This window comes from Saccopteryx bilineata, chromosome 2 (genome assembly GCF_036850765.1).
Source record: "Saccopteryx bilineata isolate mSacBil1 chromosome 2, mSacBil1_pri_phased_curated, whole genome shotgun sequence".
Lineage (NCBI taxonomy): Eukaryota > Metazoa > Chordata > Mammalia > Chiroptera > Emballonuridae > Saccopteryx > Saccopteryx bilineata.
Window position 1 is genome coordinate 176,308,867 of NC_089491.1, and position 25,284 is coordinate 176,334,150.

At 48.2% G+C, this 25,284-nt stretch overlaps 2 protein-coding genes across 2 annotated transcripts; both read right to left on the bottom strand.

Moving 5' to 3' along the window:
• Positions 1-2,201: 2,201 nt before the first annotated feature.
• Positions 2,202-16,016, bottom strand: SDR9C7 (short chain dehydrogenase/reductase family 9C member 7). Its single transcript, XM_066258727.1, has 4 exons — positions 14,983-16,016; positions 11,043-11,301; positions 10,429-10,592; positions 2,202-2,419 (listed from the first exon to the last, which is right to left on the bottom strand). Exons 1-4 carry the CDS (start codon positions 15,281-15,283, stop codon positions 2,202-2,204), a joined length of 942 nt encoding a protein of 313 aa, XP_066114824.1. The 5' UTR covers positions 15,284-16,016.
• Positions 16,017-21,515: 5,499 nt separating this feature from the next.
• RDH16 (retinol dehydrogenase 16) lies at positions 21,516-24,719 on the bottom strand. The gene is made up of 3 exons (XM_066258728.1): positions 23,753-24,719; positions 22,405-22,568; positions 21,516-21,890 (listed from the first exon to the last, which is right to left on the bottom strand). The coding sequence occupies exons 1-3, from the start codon at positions 24,121-24,123 to the stop codon at positions 21,676-21,678; spliced, it is 750 nt and encodes a 249-aa protein (XP_066114825.1). The 5' UTR covers positions 24,124-24,719; the 3' UTR covers positions 21,516-21,675.
• Positions 24,720-25,284: the final 565 nt, after the last annotated feature.

Here is a 25,284-nt window from a genome sequence, read left to right on the forward strand (position 1 = left end):
AGCAAATTACCCCCTTTGTCAATGATTGGTTCAGGGATGGACAATCTTATGCGTATTTGGGTTCATGAGAATCAAGGAGAGCCATGGTAAGGGCTCTGGGAAGGAAACTTCCTCAATCTTTAATGCCATAGCAAGATAGGTTCTTTCTTCTATAAGCTGTGAGTGAGGAAGCACAGAGTCCCCATTGCCACTGGCAGTTGTTCCACAACAATAAAGACTGGGTTTAGGTTAAAGCCAAAACTGGGGATGGCAGAGCAAAGAAGCAGAAAGAACCTGTATGTTGATGCCAGCATTCGGCTATAGGATCCTGCCCTAATTCTTTATTGTTTAAGTCAATCCTTAGTTGGCTCTTTAGTTACTTTCTGCTCAGTGTATCCTTCCTGACACAGAATTGGGTGCCAGGAATAGAAGTGATGCAAATAACAGAATCAGTGGATTGTATGGTGGCCCCAAAAAGATATGTCCACATCTTAATCTCTGGAATCTGTGAATGTTACCTTATTTGGAAAAGGAGTCTTTTGCAGATGCTATTAAGTTGAATTTTATTATTTTCAAGTTCAGCCAGATGTTGAAGAGACACAAAGACATTTTAATTTAAAAATTTCACATTTACCTTTATTACATGACCATTCTTCAATATCAAAAAAGTCTTTTTTTTTTTTCAATAGAACATCATATGGCTCAGAAATTTAAGGTATTTCAATGACTTATTTAACAACGGTAGTAATTTCTGAAGTTTATTCTCCTATACCTAAAACCCTTGTCTAGGAATCTGAACACCTGAGTGTTGTTTTGGTCACTATGCTGGGGCGGGTGGCTTTGAATAGGTCACATTCTCCTCTGAGCGTTAATTACTTCTATGGAACTAACAGCAGTCCCCAAGTGCCCAGATGCATCAGAATCATCTAGGTTCTTGTTATAAATACAGATCTCTGGGTTCCATCCTAAGTCTACTGAATCATATCTTCTAACTTTGAGGCCTAGGAATGTATTTTTAGTCACCCAGGTGATCATCATGACATACAACCCAATTTGGGAACCACTGAATTAGATGACCTCCAAGATTCTTTTTTTTTCTTAAGTGAGAAGTAGGGAGGCAGAGAGACAGCCCCCTACATGCACCCCGACTGAGATCCACCTGTTAAGCTCCCTACCAGGGGATTCACTGCCCATCTGGGGCCATTGCTCCGTTGCACAGCAACCCAGCTATTTTAGTGCCTGAGGCGAGGTCATGGAGCCATCCTCAGCACCCAGGACCAAATTGCTCCAACTGAGTCATGACTGTGGGAGGGGAAGAGAGAGAGAGACAAAGACAAGAGAGAGGGGTAGGGGTGGAGAAGCTTCTCGTGTGTGTCCTGACCAGAAACCTGGAACATCCACACTCTGGGCTGATGCCCTACCACTGAGTCAACCAGCCAGAGCCCAATATTCTTCACAGCTCTAAAAATGTGATTCTCTGATTTCTGTTTCTTTTATCACTGTTTGTCCCAACTTTACTACTAGATACTATAGCAAAGATGGGACAAAATAAACCAGGATGACAATTTAATCATTTTATAACCTTCCATCAACTATATAGTATCTGCTATGTAGTGGCATTCAATAAATATTTGAAGAATTAATTAATGGTAATTAAATAAATGAATATTATTTTATGTGGACCTCAATAATCTGTGGATAGAGAACTCTAAAGAGAGAGAAAATATTATAAACTTTTATCTAATTAATCTTGTACTTCCTGTCTTCCCTACTACATACTTCAAGGGATGGGTTAAGTGAAAGAGGTTAATGCACATCTAGAGATCCAATAGGAAAATGACTGATAGTCTCCTGTGGGCTGGATTATGCCCCAGTGTTTCCCAGTGGCAGTGACAATGGAGGGAGTTTCATGATTCAGCAGTTAGTTATCCTCTCCTTGACTTTTCCAGGTCCAGAAAAAGCTTTATACTGACCGGGTGACAGATGTTTTGGGGTGATGCTTCAGGTCTTTGAACCTACAAAGGCCACTTCAGGTTTCTGTGTGGCCCCAGGGAGTGGGAAGAGGGACTCATCTTTTAGAAGTTACCTATTAATTAGTCAGCAATGGGTGTCAACCAAGCAGAGTATCCCCAGAACACCTGATGACACCTTTGTGACCCCATAGTTTCTTTCCCCAGGTTCCTCTTCTGCACTCCACTGGACACCCCTTGGGCTGCCCCAGCTCAGACACTGTCTGCTGGCTTTGGAAGGTACCGGCTCAAGATTAAATCTGTAACAGGGGTGGGCAACTTAGCCAAGGGGAGGTAGAGAAGTTTGGCATCCAGACCAGGGTTGTAGCGGATGCGGGGGTTTCTGGAAACAATAGCGTGTTCCATGCTGTTGGTGACATCTCTGATCCTTGGCTCTGCCAACTGCATCATGTTTGTTAATTTGTCAGTATCTGTTTGAGGAGAGGGAGAATAAAAGTCTCTATTATTCTTCGTTAAAGATAGTTCCTTCTGAATTCCATCCAAGCTCCGTTTGGATGAGATCACTGATCTAACATTTTAGGCAGATCTATCACATCCTCTAGGTTGTCCCTTACATAAACACCCTATAAATAATCTTATTTCTTTTCCGAATTCAAGAATTGGTGTATTGCACTAATTCAAAAGAATATATTTACCCTTATATTTACTGCAGCATTATTTATAATAGCCAAGCTATGGAAACATCCCAAGTGCCCATCAATAGATGAGTGGATAAAAAGTGGTCATACATCTGTGACAATGAAATATTACTTGTCCATTAAAAAAAAATATTTAATGGACAATGAAATATTACTTGTCCATTAAAAAAAAAAGGAAATCTTACCATTTGTGACAACATGGATGAACCTAGAGAGTGTAATGCTAAGTGAAATAAGTCAGTCAGATGAAGACAGATACCATATGATTTCATTTATATTTGGAAACTAAAGAGCAAAATAAATAAACAAAAAAATTGAAACTGACTCATAAATACAGGGATCAAACTATGGTTGTCAGAAGGGGGGGCTTTTGTATAGTGAGCTCCGGCAGGCTTGGACCACTTGGGTGCCTTGTGTGTGTGGGGTGCAGAAAGGTGAGGGGACTAAGAAATACAGTTGTCACAAAACAGTAATGTGGATGTATAGTACAGCATAGAGAATATAGTCAGTAATATTGTAGTAACTGTGGTGCCAGGTGAATACTTGAAATATCAGAGGATCACTTCATAAAGTATGCAGTTGTCTTCCTGGAACCAATACAAAATATCTAATATTGAATGCAAACTGCAATTGAAAAAAGAATAGTGTATTGAATTCCTACTATTGCCTCAGACTAGCAACAACAAAAACTGCCCAGTCCTGCCGCTTATTAGTTGCATGACCTTGAGCTTAAACTGCCATCATCTGTAAAATGGGGATAATAATACCTGTCCTAAAATATAATAAATATAAATAATAGCAGGATAGACCACAGAGGAGGACAGAATAGAAAACAAAGGTATGCAAGCACATAGGAAAATTGGAAGTAAAAATACTGTCTGCCTGGTGGGATTTCTAGTTACTGGAGTTTTTTCCCTCCTACTTCCTCCCTAGAGTTCCCAAGTTTTCTACAAAAGCATGCAGGTAAAAAGTGTTATTAGAAAATAGTAACACTGCCCTTGCCTTGGTCATAGGCCACTGTGGGGCTCGGATGATCTCGGGCACAGACCAGCACCTCACAAGGCTCTGACAAACGTGAGAGGGTATCTGTTACACTGTGCACCCAGGCTGGAGGCGGGTACAGGGCACCCAGTGGTCCAAGCCTGCGAGGCTCACCACACAAACAGGAGACAAGGCACAGTGTACAGGCACAGGCTCTGATCTGCACTGGTGCGCTAGGGTTCATACTTCCAGGGCAGCGCCAAGCCCTCTGGAGGAAGTGGTACCAGAGAGTCAGGCTTCGAGGTAAGGGATTAAACTTGAAAACAAAGAGGGAGCAAAAGCAAGCCTGACTTTGGAGATGGTCCAGGAAGGCAAGGAATTCACCCCCTCTGCACAGGACACTGGTATGCAGTTGATGAGGGTAGGACAATGTCATTTGAGTATCCTTAACCTCGACTTTGAGGAACTTCCCTTTTTGTTTCCTAGAGGGAAAACTATTACAGTAAAAAAAAAAGGGAAAACTACATTTTGGGATCCCCAAAAGAGCCACACTGCCTTAAAGCCAGACTGTCTGTAACGTGATAATGTCTTAGGAGGCCAACACTGTCTTCTAGTCTTGGGCCTGACACAGATCCCACTACCAGCAGGTCCCAATCAGGAAGAGCTTGTCAGAGGACTCATTCAAGATGCTTAGGGCTGAGCGCGCTCACTCAGAGCCAGGGAAGGCTGTGTAGGCTGATGAAGAAGAGGCGAGCTGATGTGATGAGGTGGCTTTGGAACCAGGCTTTGAAAGACAGGAAGGACCTGCGTAGCCAGTGGGAGAGAAGAAGCTACCTGAGTCGTGGAAGTAATGTATGAGGCACATTCTCTCATTGCTCTTTCAAATAGTTATTCAGGTTCCATTTTGTCCTGGGGACCCTGTTAGACACAGAAGGGGAAGGGGCCCAGAGGTACTCATTTAACCTGTCACTCTCCCAGATGGTGAAGAAGAGCAGGGCCTTTCGATCCGGGCAGCTGGGAAACATTCGTGTTCTGAGAAGTGTTAAAGGTGAGGCTTTGGCACTCGTGGACCCAACAGTTGAGCTTCTGGTCTTCTCTCCTTTGCCAGGGACAAGTCCTGGGCTTCTGATCTAGTCCCTCCCCAGGAAGTAAGGTGACCAAAAGGGTGATTTGGGATGGCCTCCCTGGCAGGGTTGAGATGGAGAAAGAAAGTTGGCAGGTGACTGTGTTGTGCTGGCTCAACTCTAGGCCGGATGGACAAGAGTACTGTGCTCTGTGTACATGCCTGCCCAGCGATTCTGTGTGCTGCTTCTTCGGAAATGTTTCCATGTTAGGTTGTTATTAACTAGCTATTTCCAATATTGGGGTATAAACATCACTCCATGATTGCTAGCTTGATCCAGGGTTCACAGCCATGGGTCTGTTTGGTCATAATTTGCTGGACTTTCTGCCCACTGCTGTTGTATGACCACTCCTAAACATTTCTTCACAACACCTGCCTCCTGAAACACTACCCCCCCCCACCCCTACACACATAGTTCCCATAACCACCACGGCTTGTAACTCATATCTTTGTCATTCCTTCACTGGATTTCTGCAATACCTGAATAGTTGGTCTCATATCTCCACCCTCATCCTTCCCACAGCAACACAACTTTTATCAGGTCATCTCAGAGCCATTTAAAAGGCTCTCCAGGCCTGGCTGGATAGCTCAGTTAGTTAGAGCATCATCCTGATACACAAATGTTGTATGTTTGATCCCTGGTCAGGGCACATACAGGAACAGATTGATGTTTCTGTCTCTCCCTTCCTCTTTGTGTGTATGTGTGTGTGTGTGTGTGTGTGAGAGAGAGAAAGAGAGAGAGAGAGAGAGAGAGAGAGAGAGGAACAGATAGGGACAGACAGACAGGAAGAGAGAGACATGAGGCACCCTACTTGTTCATTGATTGCTTTCTCATAGGTGCCTTGACTACATATGACTACAGCAGACTGAGTGACCCCTTGTTCAAGCCAGCAACCATGGGCTCAAGCTGATGAGCCTTGCTCAAACCAGATGAGCCCACACTGAAACTGGCGACCTCAGGGTTTCAAACCTGGTCTTCCACGTCCCTGTCCGGCACTCCATCCACTGAGCAACCGCCTGGTCAGGCTCCCTTCCTCTTTCTTGAAAATCAATAAATATATTTAAAAAATAAATAAGAATACATTTTAGAAAAACTCTCCGATGCTCTCAGGATAAGAGCCATACTCCTTAGCGGAGCCATCAAAGTCCCTTATGATCTGACTCCTAATCTTTCTCAGCCTCAACCCTCACCACAACCCTTCACACTCCTCTCAGGGCAGTCTAGTACCAACAGTGATGGCTAAGGTTCAGTTTGCCAAACAATCCACGAGAGAGGAACTATTATACTTTATAATGAAGAAGCTGAAGTGTAGACAGTTGTGTAACATAGTTGGAGAGAAGGCTGCAATCTAAACTCTGAATCCACAGTCTCCACCACGCAGCTCAGGCTCTTCCCTCTGTGGGAAGTGCTGCCATCTTTTCCCCTTTTGGTTTATTCTTTAGTATTAATCCAGGCATCCATTTTGACCTGTGAGAAGGCTTTTGCAACAGCAGAATTAAGACTGTGCTGTTGCTTTGTTTTGTATGCATGTCCGTTGTTGCACGCTTCTCCTGTGGTGTTGCATGTGGTTTTAGATCTCCTCTGCTAGATTGATTCCCGGATACTTTATCTCATCTCTGTAACCCCATAAACACTACTTAAGCAGAAGTGAAAATTAGAGTATAATTACTTGGAAATTTTTTACCTAAAAGTAGTCAAATGTCTGCTTGAAAATTTTCTTCTGCAATCGTGGGGTGGACAACAGATGAATCAGCATGTGGTATTTTTATACCCAATCCATACTATTCTTCTAAAGAATGATAGTAGTTTTTTGACAAGCAGTTTTCAGAGGAAGTTTGTTTTTCTCCATATTCTTTTAAGGCTCCCAGAAGACTACAACCTCTGCCTACACTGAGCCACTTTATGTACTTAGAAAACGGTCTTGTGAGGTTTTCAGACCCTGACTGGATCTGTGTTTCATCCTAGCCCCATGGTGGCCCTATAAATAATTTGGACCACTCGTTACTAAGGGAGAGTTTTAGGATGATCTCACAGACGATATTTATTATCCCCCCCTCCCCACACACACCTCCCCACCACACACATTTATTATATTCCCCTTGCTTAGAGAAATATCTGCAGATTTCTCTCTGAGGATGCTTGCCTCTCCCACTCTGAGTCCTTTGGTCTGAGCAGAGCATATGACCCAGCCTGAGCCAATCGAATATCACATTCCCCTGGGCACAGTGATGAGCTCAGAGTTGGGTACTTCCTGCTGGTCCTCTGATCCTGCCATCTTAGATCCACGAAGGCAGAGTAAATCTTAGGCCTTTTGGAGATCTACTGAAAGAACTACCCCTGGAGATAAGACAGGGCAGCCATGTGACCCCCATAGGGGATAGAGCTTGTGAGACTGGAGCCAAGACAAAAGAAGCAGAACCAAGAAATAAGGTAAAACCAGGTCCTAGAAACATCATTTGTGGACTTGATCAGGCTATGCCTGAAGCCCACTTCCCTTCATTTTTTTGGTCATGAATATCAAGATGGTGATTACACGAGGAAAAGAGGAATGGGGGGAGGTAGAAGAGAGTAAAGTGGAGATAAATGGTGATGGAAGGAGACTTGACTTGGGGTGGTGAACACAACACAATATACAGACGATGTGTATCGTACACTTGAAACCTATATAATTTTAATAACCAATGTCATCCAATAAATTAATTAAAAAGAAATAAGTTAGAAATTTCTCTTCCATTTAAACAATTTGGGTTGGGTTTTCTGTCTCTTGTCACTAAGAAATTCTCAACTGATATAAAATCCTTCAGGCTTTTTTTTCCTTCTCACAGAATTCTAATATGTCCAGAACTAAAAGATTACTTTCTTCAAGAAATATTTCTCTGACTATATTTCCTTAAATCAATGAATGAATGATACCTCCACCCACCAGGTTCCTAGAACTATGAACCTAACATTCATCCATGATGGCTTGTTCTTCCTCCCATTACTATCAGGTCTAATACACAACTTCTTTCCCTTTATCTCCACTTTATCTCCAGTCCAAGCCAGCATCAAATCTAGCCTGGAATGCTGTAGCAACCAGAGCAGTCTTTCCTAATGACAAATCAGATCACACCCTGAATCTTCAGTGTGCTTTGATGCTCTAATTGATCCTGTTCCCCTCAGCTTCCTCACACTGCTCCCCATCCTCCAGCAGTCTTCGAGTTCCTCTAAAGACTTTTCTGCCTCAGGACCTCCTGCAACAAATTCCCTGTCTATCCTCTTTCCACTTTTCAGCAATGCCTAATTTGTTCTTCCCCAAAGTCAGATCAAAGAAGCCCTCCCTGCCCTATAATCTAAATTGGGATCCCAACTCCAAACCCCATTCTTTTTTCATAATCCTCTGCTGCTTTTCATGGCACTCATCCACATTTGCCATTAAACGTGTGTATTTATAAGGTTTGTCTCGCCTACTGGGCCTTATACTGCAGGCAGTGAGCTGTGAGCTGTGCTGCTTGATCCACTCTCACTCCCAGCCCCGCCCAGCAGCTGGATTATGGTGGGCTCTCAATAACATGTGTATTGAGCGAATGAATGGTTGTCATGGTTTTGGCACGTTGGCTTTTTACTCTGTTGATGTACAATCTTCAGGAGATCATGCCACCAAAATAAAACCTGCTAGGCAGTTAGATCCCTGCCATGGATTTGATTAATTGCATTGAACTCACCCAGAGTTTCTATATATTTCAAAAATTCATCACTTTGGATTTTGGATAATTACTATTTAAGAATATCTCTCTCTGCAATACAAGAAGTTATAGTAGGTACCACAGTAATGGGGAGAAGAAAACTATATTCAGTCTAAGAGAGGATAAAAACCACTTTTGAATCAAATTGTTCTTATCAGGGATCAGGTAATCTTCTAAGCACTTTACATATGTTAACTCATTTAATTCTCATAACTCATTACAGATGAGAAAACTGAGTAACTTGCCCAAGGCAAGCAAGAGAGCTAAAATTTGCACTGCAAGAGTAAATTGTCTTGCAGGGACGTTCATGGAAGCCCAGTAAAAGTCTGGGCTAGGGAATGCATAACCGGGCTAGGGAATGCATAACCGGGCTAGGGAATGCATAACTGGGCTGCTGAGGTCCAAAGGGAGCAGGAACGGAGCTAAGAGTCTGTTTGCTTCCCTCCAGCCCCAGAGAAACTCGTAAACCAGGGAAGTGCCAGCCTCGCCTTCTTGGCTAGCAGCCAGGTCACAGAGAAGCAACTGGAGACCTGAGATGCCACCCAAGGAGGTGCCAGCTGATTGCCAGAACCTATTTTATTTTATTTTAAGTGAGAGAAAGAGAGAAACAGAGACAGAGAGAGGGACAGACAGAAACAGATAGACAGGAAGGGAGAGATGAGAAGCATCAACTCATACTTGTGGCTCCTTAGTTGTTCATTGATTGCTTCTTATATGTACCTTGACTGGGGAGCTCCAGCTGAGCCAGTGACCCCTTGCTCAAGCCAGCGACCTCTGGGCTCAAGCCAGAGATCTTAGGGTTAAGTCTATGATCCCACACTCAAGCTGGTGACCCTGCACTCAAGCCGGATTAGCCCACGCTCATTTCGGCGACCTTGGAGTTTCGAACCTGGGTCCTCAATATGCCAGGTCGATGTTCTGTCCACCTATTCAGGCCAGAACCAATTTCTATTGACAGGTCAGAGGCTGCCCTGCCCCACAAAGGCGGCTCCAGAGGTGGCACTGAGGTGCTTGGAGCAGGAAAAACGGAGAGGATCAGGAATTCTAGATCATCCTCTTCGGAAATCAAACCTCAGCTTTGAGACGAGATGATCTGAGTGAACGGTGAGACTTCTGGTCATCAGCGTGGCCTTCTCTCTCCTACCACCAGGTGCTCTGGCAGGTCTTTTGGCCAGTTCGTCCTCCACTGCACCCACAGGCCACCTGCTCCTATTGAGCCCCAATGGCTGGGGCTCCATTCGTCCCTCAAACTGGAAGACCTGCACAGAGTTTGGCGGCTGCACAGTGAACAGCTGTAATGAGCCTCCTCTACTCCCCAAACACCTGAGGTTCACAGGAGACCCTTAGCTCAGAGAGGAAGAGAGCTTCCTACAGCCCTTCCTTTGAAATACTCCTGTGCTCCTTTCACTCTTTATCAGTTTAACAAGTGCCTCGTGTGTGCAAGGTATTTCACAGATATCAATCCTCATAGCAGCTCTGTGAGGCACGCATTATCTTTAGCTCCATTTTATAGATGAAAAAACTGAGGCACAGCATGACTAGGTAACATGCCCAAACTTTCCTACCTGGTAAGTGGTAGAGCCAGGACTCAAACCCAGACAGTCTGGCTCAAGCAGCTGTGCTCTTAATAACTTCTCTGTACTTATGTCGTCAGTACATTGTTACCTGATTCTCCAGCATGATGACGTTTGGAGGGCCGGTGCCAGGTGTGGGCAGCGTCCCGTATAGCATCTCTCCCAGCTCTCCCGTCTCCCCAGCAGCTAGACTTCTCTCATTCCCAGCAGTTTCCCACTTGCTCTCTTTTCAAATCCCAGCTCTGCTACTAGCTGTGTGGCCTTTAGTCCTTAACCTCTCTGAGACTCCATACCATCATGCATAAAATGAATGTAGGTCAGTGACCCCAAGATCTCCCTGTCCCTCTCAGAGACCCCTCTCCCTGTGAGGGACTCACAGACACGGAAGTACTCCTCTCCATAGCTATCCCGGGTCTCCTGAGGCAGCCGTGCCCACAGCTTCCGCAGGTGCAACTCCATGCCCTCCTTGCCCAGAATGGATGTCCGATAGTTCCCTGGCTCAATGATGCTGACTTTCACCCCAAAGTAATGGAGCTCACGCCTGGGAAAGAAGAGTTGGATTCAGTCTGGAACAAAGAGTCATCAGGGGAGTCACTCCTGACACCTCTATAGAAAACTGGAGGTGCTCTCCCTACCCCTGCACCTGGCTAGCTTTTGCTTTTATGCAAGTAACCCCTGTCCCAGGCCTCTCTGTCTGAGAAACAATCCCTCCCACTCCCACAAGCCTAAATAGGGTTTCACTTACCCCGGGACAGCCCAAGTAAAGGTAGGAAGAAGCCTCCCATCACCACCCCACCTCTTCTCATCCCTTCTTCTCTTGGTCCTTGGGGAAGGTCCCCCGAGGTCTAGCTTTCTTCCTGCTCTGTTTTTTTTCCTTTCAGAACTCCCCTGCCCACACACCACTGTTCTCTACACCCTCGCCCTCTCTCCTTGAGGGGGACCCCCGGGACTTCTTGCACCAAGGAGTGTTCTTGCACCAAGGCCCAGTCACCTGATGCTGTCAGAGAAGGCCTCGACACCAAACTTGGAGACACAGTAGCCACCACCGATGACAGCCACACGACCACCACAGCTCGACACATTGACGACCCTGCCCCGGGCTTTCTTGACTATGGGCAGCATGTGGAGGGTCACTTCGATCAGTCCCACCAGGTTCACATTGATCACCTTCACAAAGTCCTCCTTGGTCAGCCATTCATTGGGACCACTGGGCAGGCCCACACCCGCGTTGTTCACCAGGGCCCAGAGGCCTGAGGGCAAGGTGGAGAGAGAGAGAACCACACAGTAATGAGCAGTGTCTCTGGAAAAGTACCAGGGTCTACTATCCACCAGCTCAGGGCTGTTGAGGATGGTTGAGCCCGTGCACAAAGCATGAGACAGCCAGGCAGGGGCCTGAGGTGGGAGCTATGACTGCCCGAGGGAAGCTGTGCCTTTTACTGATTAAGTTTTCCTAAAGGGGCCCTGGCCAGTTGGCTCAGTGGTAGAGCGTCGGCCTGGCGTGCAGGAGTCCCGGGTTCGATTCCCAGCCAGGGCACACGGGAAAGGCGCGCATCTGCTTCTCCACCCCTCCCCCTCTCTTTCCTCTCTGTCTCTCTCTTCCCCTCCTGTAGCCAAGGCTCCATTGGAGCAAAGTTGGCCCGGGCGCTGAGGATGGCTCCTTGGCCTCTGCCTCAGGCGCTAGAGTGGCTCTGGTTGCAACAGAGCGACGCTCGGGATGGGCAGAGCATCGCCCCCTGGTGGGCGTGCCGGGTGGATCCCAGTCGGGCGCATGCGGGAGTCTGTCTGACTGCCTCCCCGTTTCCAACTTCAGAAAAAAAAAAATTTTTTTTTTAAATTTTTCTAAAGGGACACTTTTTCTGATTCACACAGAATGCCAACTAGCTGTTCCCTGTACCAGCTAACAATCCAGGCTGTAGCTAATAGCACCTAAGCTATTAGCTCTGGGAAAAGAGATATCATATTCATACCAATGAATAAATACTTGAATTCCTTTCTACATTATTTCCCTAAGTATAAGAAACACTCTGTATTCTAATTATAAGAAACCAATTCCACGTCCTGGCCGGATAGCTCTGTTGGTTAGAGCGTCATCCTGAAGTGCAGAGGTTGCCAGTTTGATCCCCAGTGAGGGCACATACAGGGACAGATTGATGTTCCTGTCTCTTCCTTTCTCTCTAAAATCTGTAAAATAAACATAAAAAAAAACAAAAAAACCCCAACTGCATTACACACATTAGCAAGATCACTTCCTCCATTCACACCTTCATTCATTCATTCACATGCCTGTTCTGTCAGGGGAATGAGCTAAAGACATAAAGTAAACAAGACAGTCTTATTGCTCATGGAGGTCACAAACCAGAGAAGAAATAAGTAACATTTATATATAAGTATAGGAAGCACTGAAATAATTATGGGAAATGTGAGAGAGGCTCTCTGAGACTATTACGTTGAGTTGGTGTACTTGAGAGAACCAGTGCTAACTGTTGTCATTCGGCTCTGCAGGGGCCCAGGCTGAAGAGCTCAAGTTCCAGTCCTGGTTCGAGGTCCAGCCTTGGACAAGTCACTTCTCTCCCGGGCTCTCAGATTCTGGGCTGAGTGGACTAGACAGTTGCTTCCAGCCAGTGGTTTGCAACCCTGAGCACGTACGTCCTCAGAGCCTGCGAGGGAGGCGATGCAGGGGAAGCTCAGCTTTCATTCGCTTTACATGTTGATCGTCCGAGTAAAGTGCTACTTGGAGAAAGGCGTTTGATGCTAAAACAAGCTTGGAAAAGCCTCTAAATGATCCCCAAGAGATCAGGTCGTTTGTTTAGGGATTCTATGGAGCCCACAAGCCCCGTTCCTCCCCTTCCCTCCCCTTCCCCATGCTACCCCCCACCTGGCTCTGCAGCCTCCACATACTCCTCTGGGCACAGTTTCCACTCTTTCCTGAGGGCAAGTCTGGATGTAAACATGACTCATGGACCACCCCTGCCCCTGGGCCTGGGGTTCACACAAAAGCCACGTCCTCCGCCTGTCTTCCTGCCTTCCTCCAAATAGACCCCAGGACAGCAACTGCCTGTCAGGACTCAGAACCTTCCCAGCTAGAGAAGACTCTCTTATCCTGCAGAGGCGGAAATGCGGCTCTTGAGACCCAAAGACTATAAATCCCAAGTGGTCTCTGCCTGCGAGAATAAACACACACTGGCCGCTACCTCTGATCATCCCCGGTAATCACCTCTGCCTGCTGGGAATCAGGACAATCTTAGTTTATTTCTGCAAAGAGCAACTAGAGAACAGTCAGAGCAGCGCAAGCAGCATTAAGGTCCACCCTTCATGTCCAAAGAGTCTCAGGGACAATAAGAAAGAATGCCAGAATCCCCTCCCTTCACTACCCAAAGCTTCTTATACCAAGGATGTTGCCCAATGGGGTGGAGTAGGCAAAATAATGGCCTCCCAAAGATGTGCCCATGCTAATCCCTGGAACCTGTGAATATGGGAAAGAGGAATTAAGGTAGCAGATGAGATTCAAATTGCTAATGGACTGACCTTAACATGGGGAGAGTATCCTGGATTAGCCAGGTGAGCACAATACAATCGCAAGGGTCCTTCTAAGTGGAAGAGAGAAGCAGAGACAGAGAACAGCGAGACAAGGCGGCAGCGTGAAAAGGACTCGACCTGACTGGAGATTGAATGTAGGAGAGGCTCATGAGCCAAGGGCTACAGGAGCCGCTAGAAGCTGGAGAGGTGAGGGAGTGGCTTCTCCCCAGAGCCTGCAGGAGGCACACAGCTCTGCTGCAGTTTTAGCCCACTGAGACCCATTTTGGACTTCTGATCTCCAGGACTCCAAGATAATAGATTGGTGTTGTGTTAATTTATTACAGCAGCAGCAGGAAACTAATACACTCAGTGAATCATTAACACAAGCGGCTGAGGGAAGAACCCAGGGCAGCAGGCGAAGCAGCCTGTTGCAAAAAGAGACTTTCGCTGAATTCTTCGTTAACTAGTTTATCCAACAAATATTTGGCCCCTTACTAGTTGCCAGACACTGTTCTAGGTACTAAGGATAGGTAGTTACTAAAAGAGACAAAAAGCCCCGGCCCTCCCCCAGAAGTTTTATTTTAGCAGGGGAAGTAGGCAACAAGTAACAAACATAAACAAACAATATTGGAAAGCAGAGAGTGGTGAGTGGTGAGGGAGTTACTGCCTGACCGTTCTGGGCCCCAGGGCTCTCTTCCCCCCACCTGAGTGCATAGGCCCCAGACTAGTTCCTTAGGAGTCAGGACTTCCACAACTTCCACAACGGAGCCATCCTATTCCTCCCATTCCTGTGTCCACGCCCTTCATGCAGAAAACACGCTGGGCAGGTCCCTATGCAGTCCTGGTCCAGCCACAGCTCCAGCCCACAGCCTCCCTTCACAATAGGACCAGCCACTCTGATGTCAGCACTTACTCTGAGTTCAACCTAATTATGCACTGTGATGTGAGGAAAAGGACAGATATCTCAATCCCCAGCATTCTAGCCTGTCACAGTCAAGGAGAGCAAATGCCTCCACTCAGGGAGTCCAGCCTCATGGTCCCGTCTGCCTTCGGCCAGCCTGATCCCAACAAGAGCTGAGGGTCAGGACTGCCAAAGTCCCAGAGAAGAAGCAGCTCCATCTGCAAGGTTTGGACATACAGAACACAGCTTCTCTCCCTGACTTCTTATGCCAACCTCTTCCATCCTTCTGTGTATCTGGGAGGGAAAACTGCCTTGGCAAAGCAGCCCTGCATGTGGACAAACCAAACCAGGCAAGGGCTTCCAGTCCCACTGGGCCACCTCAGCCCCTTTCTCTGCGTCACCTCTCCCACATCGTCTGAACAGCAGGGTCCCTGATACCTACTGTCAGATGCCAGTAGGAGAAAGGGTAAAGGAAGGATAAACTCAGAAAGCTCAAGAATGCAATTTGCCCCACCTTGCTCGCCCACTTGGGCCCTCACCCACTGGGCCGCCGCCTGGATGCTCTCACTCTTGGTGACATCCAGTAGAGTGGTCTGGAGCCTGTAGGAAGTATCTTGCTGAAGCTTCTGGGCCCCCTCCTGAGTGAAACAAGCAGCCAGCACCCTCATGCCTCGATCAACCAGCTGCTTGGCCAGCAGGTTTCCAAAGCCCGAATCACAGCCTGTGATGAAGACATACTTGTCTGAGAGGTTGCGGACAAGATTGCAGTTCTTGAGCCAGCGGTACATGAAGGAGAGGTCTGTGAGAGCTGCCATAGGGCAGGAGGGAGGTGATGGCCAAGAGAATGGGGCTCCGGAGACAGCGGGAGAGGCTGGTCGGTCCTCTGACCCCGAGCTGGCCGTCTGCCGGAGCTGCCAAGATCTCTCCTCCCTTCCACTGCAGGCAACACACCCAGGGCCCCTGAGTGAGCCACCCTGTAATTTTTATAGGTGGATACATCACCACGTCAATTAGCCCAGATGCAAGAAATTCAGGTCTAACCTGAAGGAAGCCTTGTCACCGCAGACAGCCCTGGTGGCTGCCCTTCTCTTTGCCTAGCCCTGATGGGTGAAGGCGCCAAGGATAGGAAAAACCCCAGTGGTGATGTTGGTGCTGACAGGTGGCTCTGAGCAGGGTAAATGTGAAAGGAGGACCCAGCGCAGAACCCTCCCCCACCACCACCCCGAAATCCTCCACCTCTGGTCCAGGGATCAAAATCATTTGTCATGAGTACAGGCATGTAAATAAACTTAATCTTTACTTTTAGAGGAAAAAATTAAGACAAATGCATTAGTGTTAAACAAACAAAATTGGTTTTGTGCCTTCAAAACCCCAAGAAGGCCCTGGCCGGTTGGCTCAGCGGTAGAGCATCAGCCTGGCGTGCGGGGGACCCGGGTTCGTTTCCCGGCCAGAGCACATAGGAGAAGCGCCCATTTGCTTCTCCACCCCCTCCCTTCCTCTCTGTCTCTCTCTTCCCCTCCCGCAGCCAAGGCTCCATTGGAGCAAAGATAGCCCGGGCGCTGGGGATGGCTCCTTGGCATCTGCCCCAGGCGCTAGAGTGGCTCTGGTTGCGACAGAGTGACGCCCCAGAGGGGCAGAGCATCGCCCCCTGGTGGGCATGCCGGGTGGATCCCGGTCGGGCACATGCGGGAGTCTGTCTGACTATCTCCCCGTTTCCAGCTTCAGAAAAAATACAAAAAAACAAAAAACAAAAACAAGAAAAATGAGTTCCAGGTTGTTAGCTCTTTGGAATTCGCTGCCCTAAGATGAGTCTCCACCATGAGAGGTGCTGAGAAGGAGCTCTCACGACAGCTGTGCCCCATTGTCCTCCGGCAGAGGAAGCAAGGCCTCCTAGAAAGGGGGCTGGTGATGGGAGGCCCCAGCTCCCAGAAAGCAGGAAGAAAGACTGGAGGTTTCAAGGTTCGTGTCCTTGCGAGGCGACACTCGGTGACCAGTGAGGTGCCCTCATTGCACTCCCGCAGGCCCGGCTCTCTCCCTCCGGCAGTGACCAGGCAGAGAGTCAAGGACTGCAGACCCGGCAACCCTGGGGCAGGGCCCCCACTGGGCATTTTTCTGGATGATGTTCGTCTACCTCCAGGACCAGACCCACACAAAGTAACCTGGGGATCTGAGGAGCTTGAGGGGTGGGGGTGGTGACAGGGAAGGAACAGGCTGTGAAGTCAACTGGCACAGTGGCGAGTTGAAGCAGCAGAGAAAAGGAGGCCAGGAGGCAAAGTAATTCTAAGGTATGAGGTAAGAGTAATAAGGAGGGAGGACATTTGGACATAGGGAGAGAAGGCAGGAGAAGAGAGGGTTCTGATATGAATATCAATGAGCTGCGGTCTAGCCAGATGAGGAGCAGGGGTCATGGGTTCCAGGGGCAGCGGCAGAAAGGGCCTGGGTCTGAGTCTGAGGCTCTGAGAGGAAACGACCTATGAGGGGAGCGGAGGACTGGGGCCAGAGCTTGGCAAGTTCCCAGTGTCACGACTTGGAAGGGAGGGAGAGAGTCTAGGCCATGGGGCAGGGAACTCGCATAGAGGTTGGAGGGAAGCTGATAAAGACAAGGAAGTGAGGATATGAGACAGAGGTATGAGTGGTGAGGGGCCACACCCGGGATTGCAGCAGAAACAGGGACAGAGGAATGCTAGCGCCCACGGTGGTTCTTTGGATAAACCTCTAGGGACACCATTCCGCAGGATAAGCCTGGTCACCAGCTCATCCCTGGGGAGGCAGGGCCAACTGCCTACCTTCTCTGTCTGGAGGGTCTGACACAAAGTTCCCTAGAGGGAACAGACAAGGATGCTTCTCTGGGCACCACTGTGTACCAAGGTTGGTCAGCTTCAGAATCAGAGAGAGCAGGTGTCACCTTGGGAAAGGCAAGAAGGCTTGGCTACTCTATACCAGGGGTGGTAGAAGGTCAGGTCATAGACCCCCCCTTTGGGGAACAACCAAAAGCCTGCATGAGAAGTGGTAGAAGCAAACCTCACCTACTTCATAACCACTGCAAGGCACAACACCTCCTGCACGATCTAAGAGACATTTCCCAACTCTGCCTCCTGAGTGAGTGAACACAGGTCTTGGCTAGGAGATGTCAGAGAGTGTCACTTGAGGGCTGAGCAGTCTCAGGAGTAGCCCAGTTCTAAGAAGACAGGTGAGACCCAGAGGTTGCCTCTGGATCTGGAGAAGGATGACTTGGGACTGCCCCAACATGGGCCTGGGCCTGGTTCCCCATCTCACGGACCTCTCTGCGGACTGCTGGCTAAGGCATTGCTGTCCTGGGCTCAAACTCCTAACATCACTAAATTCAGGCTGTGGACTGCAGGCTTAGAGCGCTGCAGGACCATAGAGAAGGCTGTTTTCCTAGGGCTGGGAATGCTGCCCACTCTCAGATGACAGGCCTCCCTGCTGAGTTGGCACCTGAGGCTGATGGGTTAGCCTGGTGGTTACCCTCCACACCTCTACCTCTGTCCACAGGTATATTCAGTGAGGAGGGGGGTTCTTTCCTCCTAATATTCTCAGGTTCCTAGAGAAACCAGGGACAGAGGTAAGGAAGAGGGTAAGCTATGTGACCCTCGACTGGAGAGCTCACTCTCTCTACCTTATTTTCCTCCCCATAAAGCATCAACCCTCACATAGTATCCCAACTAGACCATGCACGCACCCCAGTCTTTGCTTCACAGAGCCTTGGCAGTCCTGGGGGACAGCTCCCACCAAGAAGGTGGGCACATAGCTCATGGGGAGGTGGGTAAGCTTGGCCTCCCAGCCAAGTGACTATCAAGTACACTGTGCAGTTCATCACCAAGGAATAATTCAACTTGTATTTTCTTCGGGAGATTTTTACGTATTTTGATGTCAGTTCAAAATGAGAAAGTATCCTTACATACTTTCCCATCCCTTCTCTCCAATTCATGGCTCTAACTTAGGAAGAAAGTTTCAGAGAACTCCTTCTTGGCTTCAGTTTCCTTTCCAACATAATGAGGACTTCACGTGACACAGTGGTCCCCAGGTCTAACAAACAACCCCCTTCTTAGGTTACTAGTTGACCACACGGAATCATGGGTATGAAGCTCACTGTCCCCTTGCGTGGGAGAGTCGACCAGCAAGATGAACCTGAGACTGTAGGAGGCTTTACTGATGAAACCAGGCTTCCAGAAGGTGCTTTGTTCTCTCCCCATGGTCCACAGCTCACTCACTGGCTGCCGGGAACTTCTCTCCATAGATCTCCTCGACCTCTGGGCTGGCCTGATCCCATGCCTCCTTGAAGCCCTAAGAAAACATCTCAGGTTTGCTCATGTTGGTCTCAAAGTAATGGGGCTCGATGATAGCCACCTTCACCCCAAAGTGGGAGAGCTCCCTCCTGTAAGGCACCCAGGAAGAGGGGCAAGGACTTCAGAGGTCCTGGGAGACAAACAAGGACACAGAAATCCTAAAGTCAGCTGGGGTAAGATAAGCTTGAATGTTTGGGGAGTTGGGAAGTGCAGCAGCCAGGGGAAGAAAAATTATTAAAATGGAATGGTCCCTGTGTAGAGCTGAAATATTTTTCCATGAATTTTACACACACAAACTTATTACTCTATATCATAACTATTCTGTTGCAAGGCAGCACTTCCCTGTTCCCTCCTCCTGTTTCCCCTGACATTCTGTCAATCTCCAGAGCTTTCCCTTTCAGCCTCCTTTGTATTCCTCAGGCCCTTCCCTCCCCTCTCCTGCTCTAGTCTACTCCCTGCAAGCTGTCCTCTAAGGAGCATCTGCCTGTGGTCCCCTCCACAAATTCAGAGCCATGCTCTACCCTCCAGCCAGTGGGTTCTCTAGGCTGATTTGGAAAACCAGCTCCCCTGATTTAATCTCTCCATTGGGTTGCGCTGCCGCCAACAGCAATAGTTGGGAGCCCGCCCAGTGCCCACGTGCTCATGAGCCACCACGTCCACCTTTCCAGCCTCCCTCCTGCCAGGCCCAGTTGTTTATCCTCGGAGGACCCCACAGCACAGGCAGTCAGTCGTTACTCACCCTTACTCTCATATCCAGGAAACCCTACCACCCTCCCTTGCCAGGTAGCGAGGTTGCCAAGTTCAGGTCTTCTAACCTCAGCTCAGACCCTCTCTAGGACCCTCCTCCCATTCCACTGGCTGGCACGGCCACCATGGCTAACAGGGTCACAGCCATCACAAGTGATAGCCATACCATTTCTGCATTTCTTAGATTTTTTATTTATTGGTTTTAGAGAGAGGAGGTACAGAGAGGGAAAGGTAGGGGGTGGAACGGGAAAAATCAAATCATAATATTTGCTTCATGTATGCCCTTTGACCGGGCAAACCCGGGGTTTTGAACCTGTGACCTCAGCATTCTAGGTCAATGCCTTATCGACAGCACCGCCACAGGTCCATTTTTGTATTGCTTATCCCTTTCTAAATAGCCAGAGTTTTAATGTCAGTGACCAAATCCTGTTATCTTCAGACATTAACTATGCACTCACAGAAGTGCCCGGAAGTATCTGCAGACTTGAGTCAAATGCCCTACCTCTTAACTCACGGGATCCCTGAAACTGAAGGTCATAGGAGTTAAGAACATGGGTTTTTCCTCAGTCACTTTCTAACTGAGGGACCTTCCCCAGGGCAGGGAGAGGTTGAATCAAATTTTATCGACCTGGGGTTCATCTCAATCCTCAAAAAATAAAAGGGTGCTCCCTAACGAATGCCTTGCACAAAACAAGAGAGGGGAATCTAGAAGGAAGAGCATGGGACGCTGTGTACCCACCAAGAAGCAGGAGGACCGAGGAAGCACCTCTGTCCCCATTCAACACCCAATGGCATTTGAGAACACAGTACTTGAAGATGCAGTAACCCCTGACCACGCACGGACACATGACCCAAGATGCTGCAGGTATTGACTATGTGGTCCCTTGCCTTCCTCAGCATGGGCAGCAGAGTCAGGGTCACTTCAAACATCCCCCGCAGGGTCGCACTGACCATCTTTACGGAGTCCTGTTTAATCAGTCATTCGTTGGGTGCTGTGGGCATAGCGATGCCAGCGTTATTCATCAGGCCCCAGGGTCCTGGGCTCAGTTGGGGTAAGAGAGCAACAATGTGTTGTGACACTGTAGTGGGGACACACGTGTGGTTCCAATTCATCTTCCAATTAAATCTATTTTGTTGAGTCAACAGCTGTGTGATTCATGCCATGGTATAAAGAATAAGAGTTCAGGAGAGAAAATAGGAACATGGTGGTTACAGGGTGTCAGGATTTGCAAACACGTTTAGCTGCTGACTGTCAGGGATGGTCCTTCTCATTGTTCTGCTCCTTTGGCTCGCAAGAGGGAATAGACCCATCTTCAAATGCATGGACAGAGTTTGAGTAGGGTCCAACTATATCTCATAGGAGAGAGACATAGACAGGTAGAAAGGAAAGGGTAAGAGACAGACATGATGGGAAAACTAGAGGAGAGAAAAGAAACAAGAACAAAAACCAGAAAAAGAAAAACCCAAAATAATTACTTTCCACACCCTGGCTGGGAAAGACACACTTGAATCCCAGGATTAGGGTAAACAGAGACAGGCCTGCATTGGGTGTGAAGAGACTAGCTCTGAAACAACCTGCAGAATTTCAGGAAGCCAAGTTCACCTTCTGTGCTGGGAGATTCCAACTTTCACTCTGGAGTGAGAGCCCAGAGCTGCTCTGGGGAAGGTAAGGAGGCCTCACGTCACCCCCTGGTGTAGAATACCCCCTCGGCTCCAGGAAGTGCCATCATCTCCTTTCACTTTCCCAAGGGCTCTCCTCGCACCGTCCCCCCCAGGTCCCCAGCCCACTTGGCTCTCAGGAAAGCTTTCTGGAAAAGATGGGGTGGGGTCACACAACAGTGATTGTGGTGCAACACAGACCTCAAGTCAGTGGGGGCAGGGTCTTCGGTGAGTTGGGGGTGGTGAGGGAGTGGGGGTGGGCAGAGTGTGACCTTGGGAATATTGGGAAGAGAGCAAGTCCTGCAATGTCAGTTTCTGCCCTACTCAGAAACCTTCTCTGGTCGTAACGAAATGCATATTCTTTGAGTCAATTCTTTAATTTGACTTAAATAACATTACTGAGAATGTGAACAAACTGCACCATACTTCTCTACACAGATGCATCCCCTCCCTCACACAGTAGCCAACTCCGCCCTACGATGCACCGTCTTGGATCACACGGACTTAGCAGGCCTTGGGGCGATCCAGTGGATCACAGCATCTGACAGGACTGTGGGCATGTAGCTCATGGGAATGTAGAGAAGCTTGGCGTCCCAGCCGGCTGAGTACCGAGTGCGGGGATGGCGGGCGGTCAGGGCGTGTTCCATGCATTCCGTCACCAAGGACAGATCCTGCGTGCACTTCTCCAATGAGCCAATCATTTTCATGCCTGTGCAGAATGAGAAAGACCCAGATGTATTCCCACTGCAGACCACTCCCACATTAAGATCAACTAACAGAATGAGTTTCTAGAATTCCTGGCCCTGTACAGTGAGTCCACCCATAACCCTTAACAGTGCCTCACTCCTACCCCAGGCAGGAACCAGAGTTCCACACTAAGCCGCCTCGGGCTTTATTCCTGGGAACATCAACAACACACAGACTGATGCCAGCTGTTGTACCACCACCTAGCCAGGAGGTGACGAGGGTCTTGTCTCTCCGGCTCCGTTTCCTCCTTAACATTAACGAGAGGTTCAGCTGAGACAGCACAGCCAGGTCTAACATCCTGGATCTATTCCTTAGGTAACTAGGCAACCTCTTAGGACCATGGACTAAGGGTCCCCTGTTTATGGGTGAGTCAGAGCATGAAGGTTGGACTTGAGACTGTAGGAGATGCTAATTATGGACCTAGGCTTTCAGAAGATGGTTTGCTTCTCTCCCCATGGTCCACACAGCTCACTCACTGGATGCGAAGTACTTCTCCCCATAGATCTCCTTGACTTCTGGGCTTGCCCGATTCCATGTTTCTTGGAAACTTCTAAAAATCAGCTCAGGATCGGTCACAGGGGTCTTGAAGTAACCCGGCTCGATGATAGCCACTTTCACCCCAGAGTGGGAGAGCTCCCTCCTGCAAGGCACCCAGGAAGAGGGGCAAGGACTTCAGAGGTCTTGTTAAGGAAAACACAAGAATAATGAAAAAAAAAGAACACACACAAAATAATAAAACATCAACTAGGATTGCAGTAGATTTAGTTCAAAAGTCTGGGGAGTTATGAAGTACAGCAGACAGGAGGAGAAAATTTATGATGATACTATTGCCTCTCTACAGAGTTTGAGTAGTTTTCCAAGTATTTCCATACATTTTGCTCATACCTTTAAATCCTACCAAATTGCTGAAAGGCTGCACCTAAATTCTGTCTCCTTGTATTCCTGCCAAATGTCATTGAAAACTGGGCTGTGCCAATTTTGTTTTTCCCACGCCCCTCAAACGCCTCCCTCTCTTTCCCACCCAGGTCAACCTCCTGGACATCTGTCCCTAAGGAGCATTCATGTGTCTGCGGTCTCAGCTCTCACACAGCACAGCCACCTCAGCCCTGCCGCCAGTGGAGTCTCCATTGTCCATGTGATGAAGAAGCTCCCCTGAATAAAGGGCTTCCCTGGGGCTTAACTGCCCGCAGGCTCCCAGATCCCACTTATCATAGCAGTTATGTACGTGAATGGGCTGCACAGCTGAATAATACCGGTTCCAATTCTGCCCCAGGCACTTTCTGACTGTGGGCAGAGACAGGTTAAATTAAAACTATCCCGCCTGACCGGGCGGTGGTGCAGTGGATAGAGCGTCGGACTGGGATGTGGAGGACCCAGGTTCAAGACCCGGAGGTCGCCAGCTTTAGCGTGGGCTCATCTGGTTTGAGCAAAGCTCACCAGCTTGGTTGGATCCAAGGTCTGCTGTAGCCCCCCAGGGTCAAGGCACATATGAGAAAGCAATCAATGAACAACTAAAGTGCCACAATGAAAAACTGATGATTGATTCTTCTCATCTCTCTGTGTTCCTGTCTGTATCTATCTCTCCCTCTCTGACTCTCGCTCTGTCTCTGTAAAAAAAAAAAAAAAAAAAAAAAAAAAAAGTTAAAACTATCCCGACCCCCAGAAGATAAACCGGGCTTCCCAATAATGCCGGCCACAGAGCAAGAGAGAAGGACCTGGAAGTAAGACCCTCTGAGGCTGTGTGGAATCACCCCCCAGGAAAAGTCCCCCAGAGAAGCACTGAAGCAGGGGGGCTGAGCGATGGCCTGTGTCCCAGCCCAATACCTGAGGGAGTCCGAGAAGGCCTGGACACCATACTTGGAGATGCCATAGCCACCACCATATAGGTTTATACGACCCAAGACGCTGGAGACGTTGACCACGCGACCCCTTGCCTTCCTCACCAAGGGCAGCAGATACAGGGTCACTTCAATCACCCCCAACAGGTTCACATCAAGCACTTTCACGAAGTCCTGTTTGGTCAGCCACTCATTGGGTGCGGTGGGCAAAGAGATGCCAGCGTTATTCACCAGGCCCCAGAGTCCTAGGCACACAGGGGGGAGGGAGCAATACTTTGCTGAGACTGGGTAGTAAAGACAGAACTGGAGTTCCAATTCACCTTCCAACCGAGTGAGGACAGTGTGAGGAGGTGTCATGGAAAGTGGTTAGATTAGCAAACTACATGCTGTCTGCAGAGTATTGGGCAGTGCTGGCACTGTAAGCTGCTGTTGACACAGAGAATGCCATCCTCCTGATTTATTGCTTAGTGCCCAGTCCCCTGCCTGGAAGAAGAGATTTGTTGAGGCAGGACTGATGCTGATAAAGTCTACTGAGTCCACACTGTGGATCATAGAGAGTGATGTCTGAGTTTTCACACATCAATGCTGACCTTGCAGACATTATAACTATTTGCCCGCATTTTCTGATTCCTCAGTGACTGTTCAACTATTGATGAGGGAAACAGAAAGACACAGACAGAGAGACAACAAAGAATGGAGGGAAAAGATGTAGGAAAACTACACTGTATAAACAACAGAAACATAACAGATGGCAAACATCTAAGGACACTTTGTTTGGGTAAAACAGGTCAGAAATCTCAGGTGTAGGGGAATGGGAGAATAGGGCTGCGACTGACCTCAGGGCACTGGCCTCGACACACACTGCAGGAATGTGGAGCCAGTTCCTCTAGGAAGCTCTGAGAATTCTGAGGGCAGGCTTTGAAAGAGACTCAAGACTGCCTGTCCCCCACTTCAGGCACAGTGTTCACCCTCTGCCCAGACAATGCCCCCCTCTCCTCCCACCTGCAGAGGAGGCCATTCTCCTCCCACCCTTACTGCATCCCACCCACCCCCCAGGGCCCACAGTTTACCCAGCTTCATGGAAACCACTCTGTGAGACACGAAGACAGTGCTGAGGATGTAAAGATTTACCAACCACAGGCCTCCGGACAGCAAGGTCAGGGCTGGCAGGGGGAACCTGGAAATACTGACCCAGAGAGGTGAGTCCCTGGCTTGCTCAGACATGCCCTGCCCTTATAAGAGTCATATTCTCCTACCACACACTTTCCTTCTCAGAACTGACTCGATGCACATAGGTATAGAGTAGAGATTTGGGTTAAAAAAAAAAAAGTTTCCCAAAGCTTCATTTTTGTTGAATATGATGAATAAAATGTAGGAAACAATTTCATATCATACCATAAGATACTGCTTTCATAAATGACATTAGTCAGAGAGATAGAATATTCTCTATTGCTAAAAATTAAGCCTTTTGTTTTTCTTAAGATCAGAAACAAGACAAGAGTGTCCACTTTCACTACT

Bases quoted from the DNA above. Each gene is read 5' to 3' on its own strand.
- RDH16 (XM_066258728.1), bottom strand. From the start codon at position 24,123: ATGACACCTCCTCACACTGTCCTCACTCGGTTGGAAGGTGAATTGGAA. The intron at 22,569-23,752 runs GTATTGGGCTGG...GGTGCCTTGCAG, and splicing joins GCCTTCTCGGACTCCCTCAG to GAGGGAGCTCTCCCACTCTG. The intron at 21,891-22,404 runs GTGAGTGAGCTG...CATTCTGCACAG, and splicing joins GGAGAAGTACTTCGCATCCA to GCATGAAAATGATTGGCTCA.
- SDR9C7 (XM_066258727.1), bottom strand. From the start codon at position 15,283: ATGGCAGCTCTCACAGACCTCTCCTTCATGTACCGCTGGCTCAAGAAC. The intron at 11,302-14,982 runs GTGGGGCAAATT...CCTTGCCCTCAG, and splicing joins GGCCCAAGTGGGCGAGCAAG to GCCTCTGGGCCCTGGTGAAC. The intron at 2,420-10,428 runs GTGAGTCCCTCA...CTCCTCAAACAG, and splicing joins AGAGGAGTACTTCCGTGTCT to ATACTGACAAATTAACAAAC.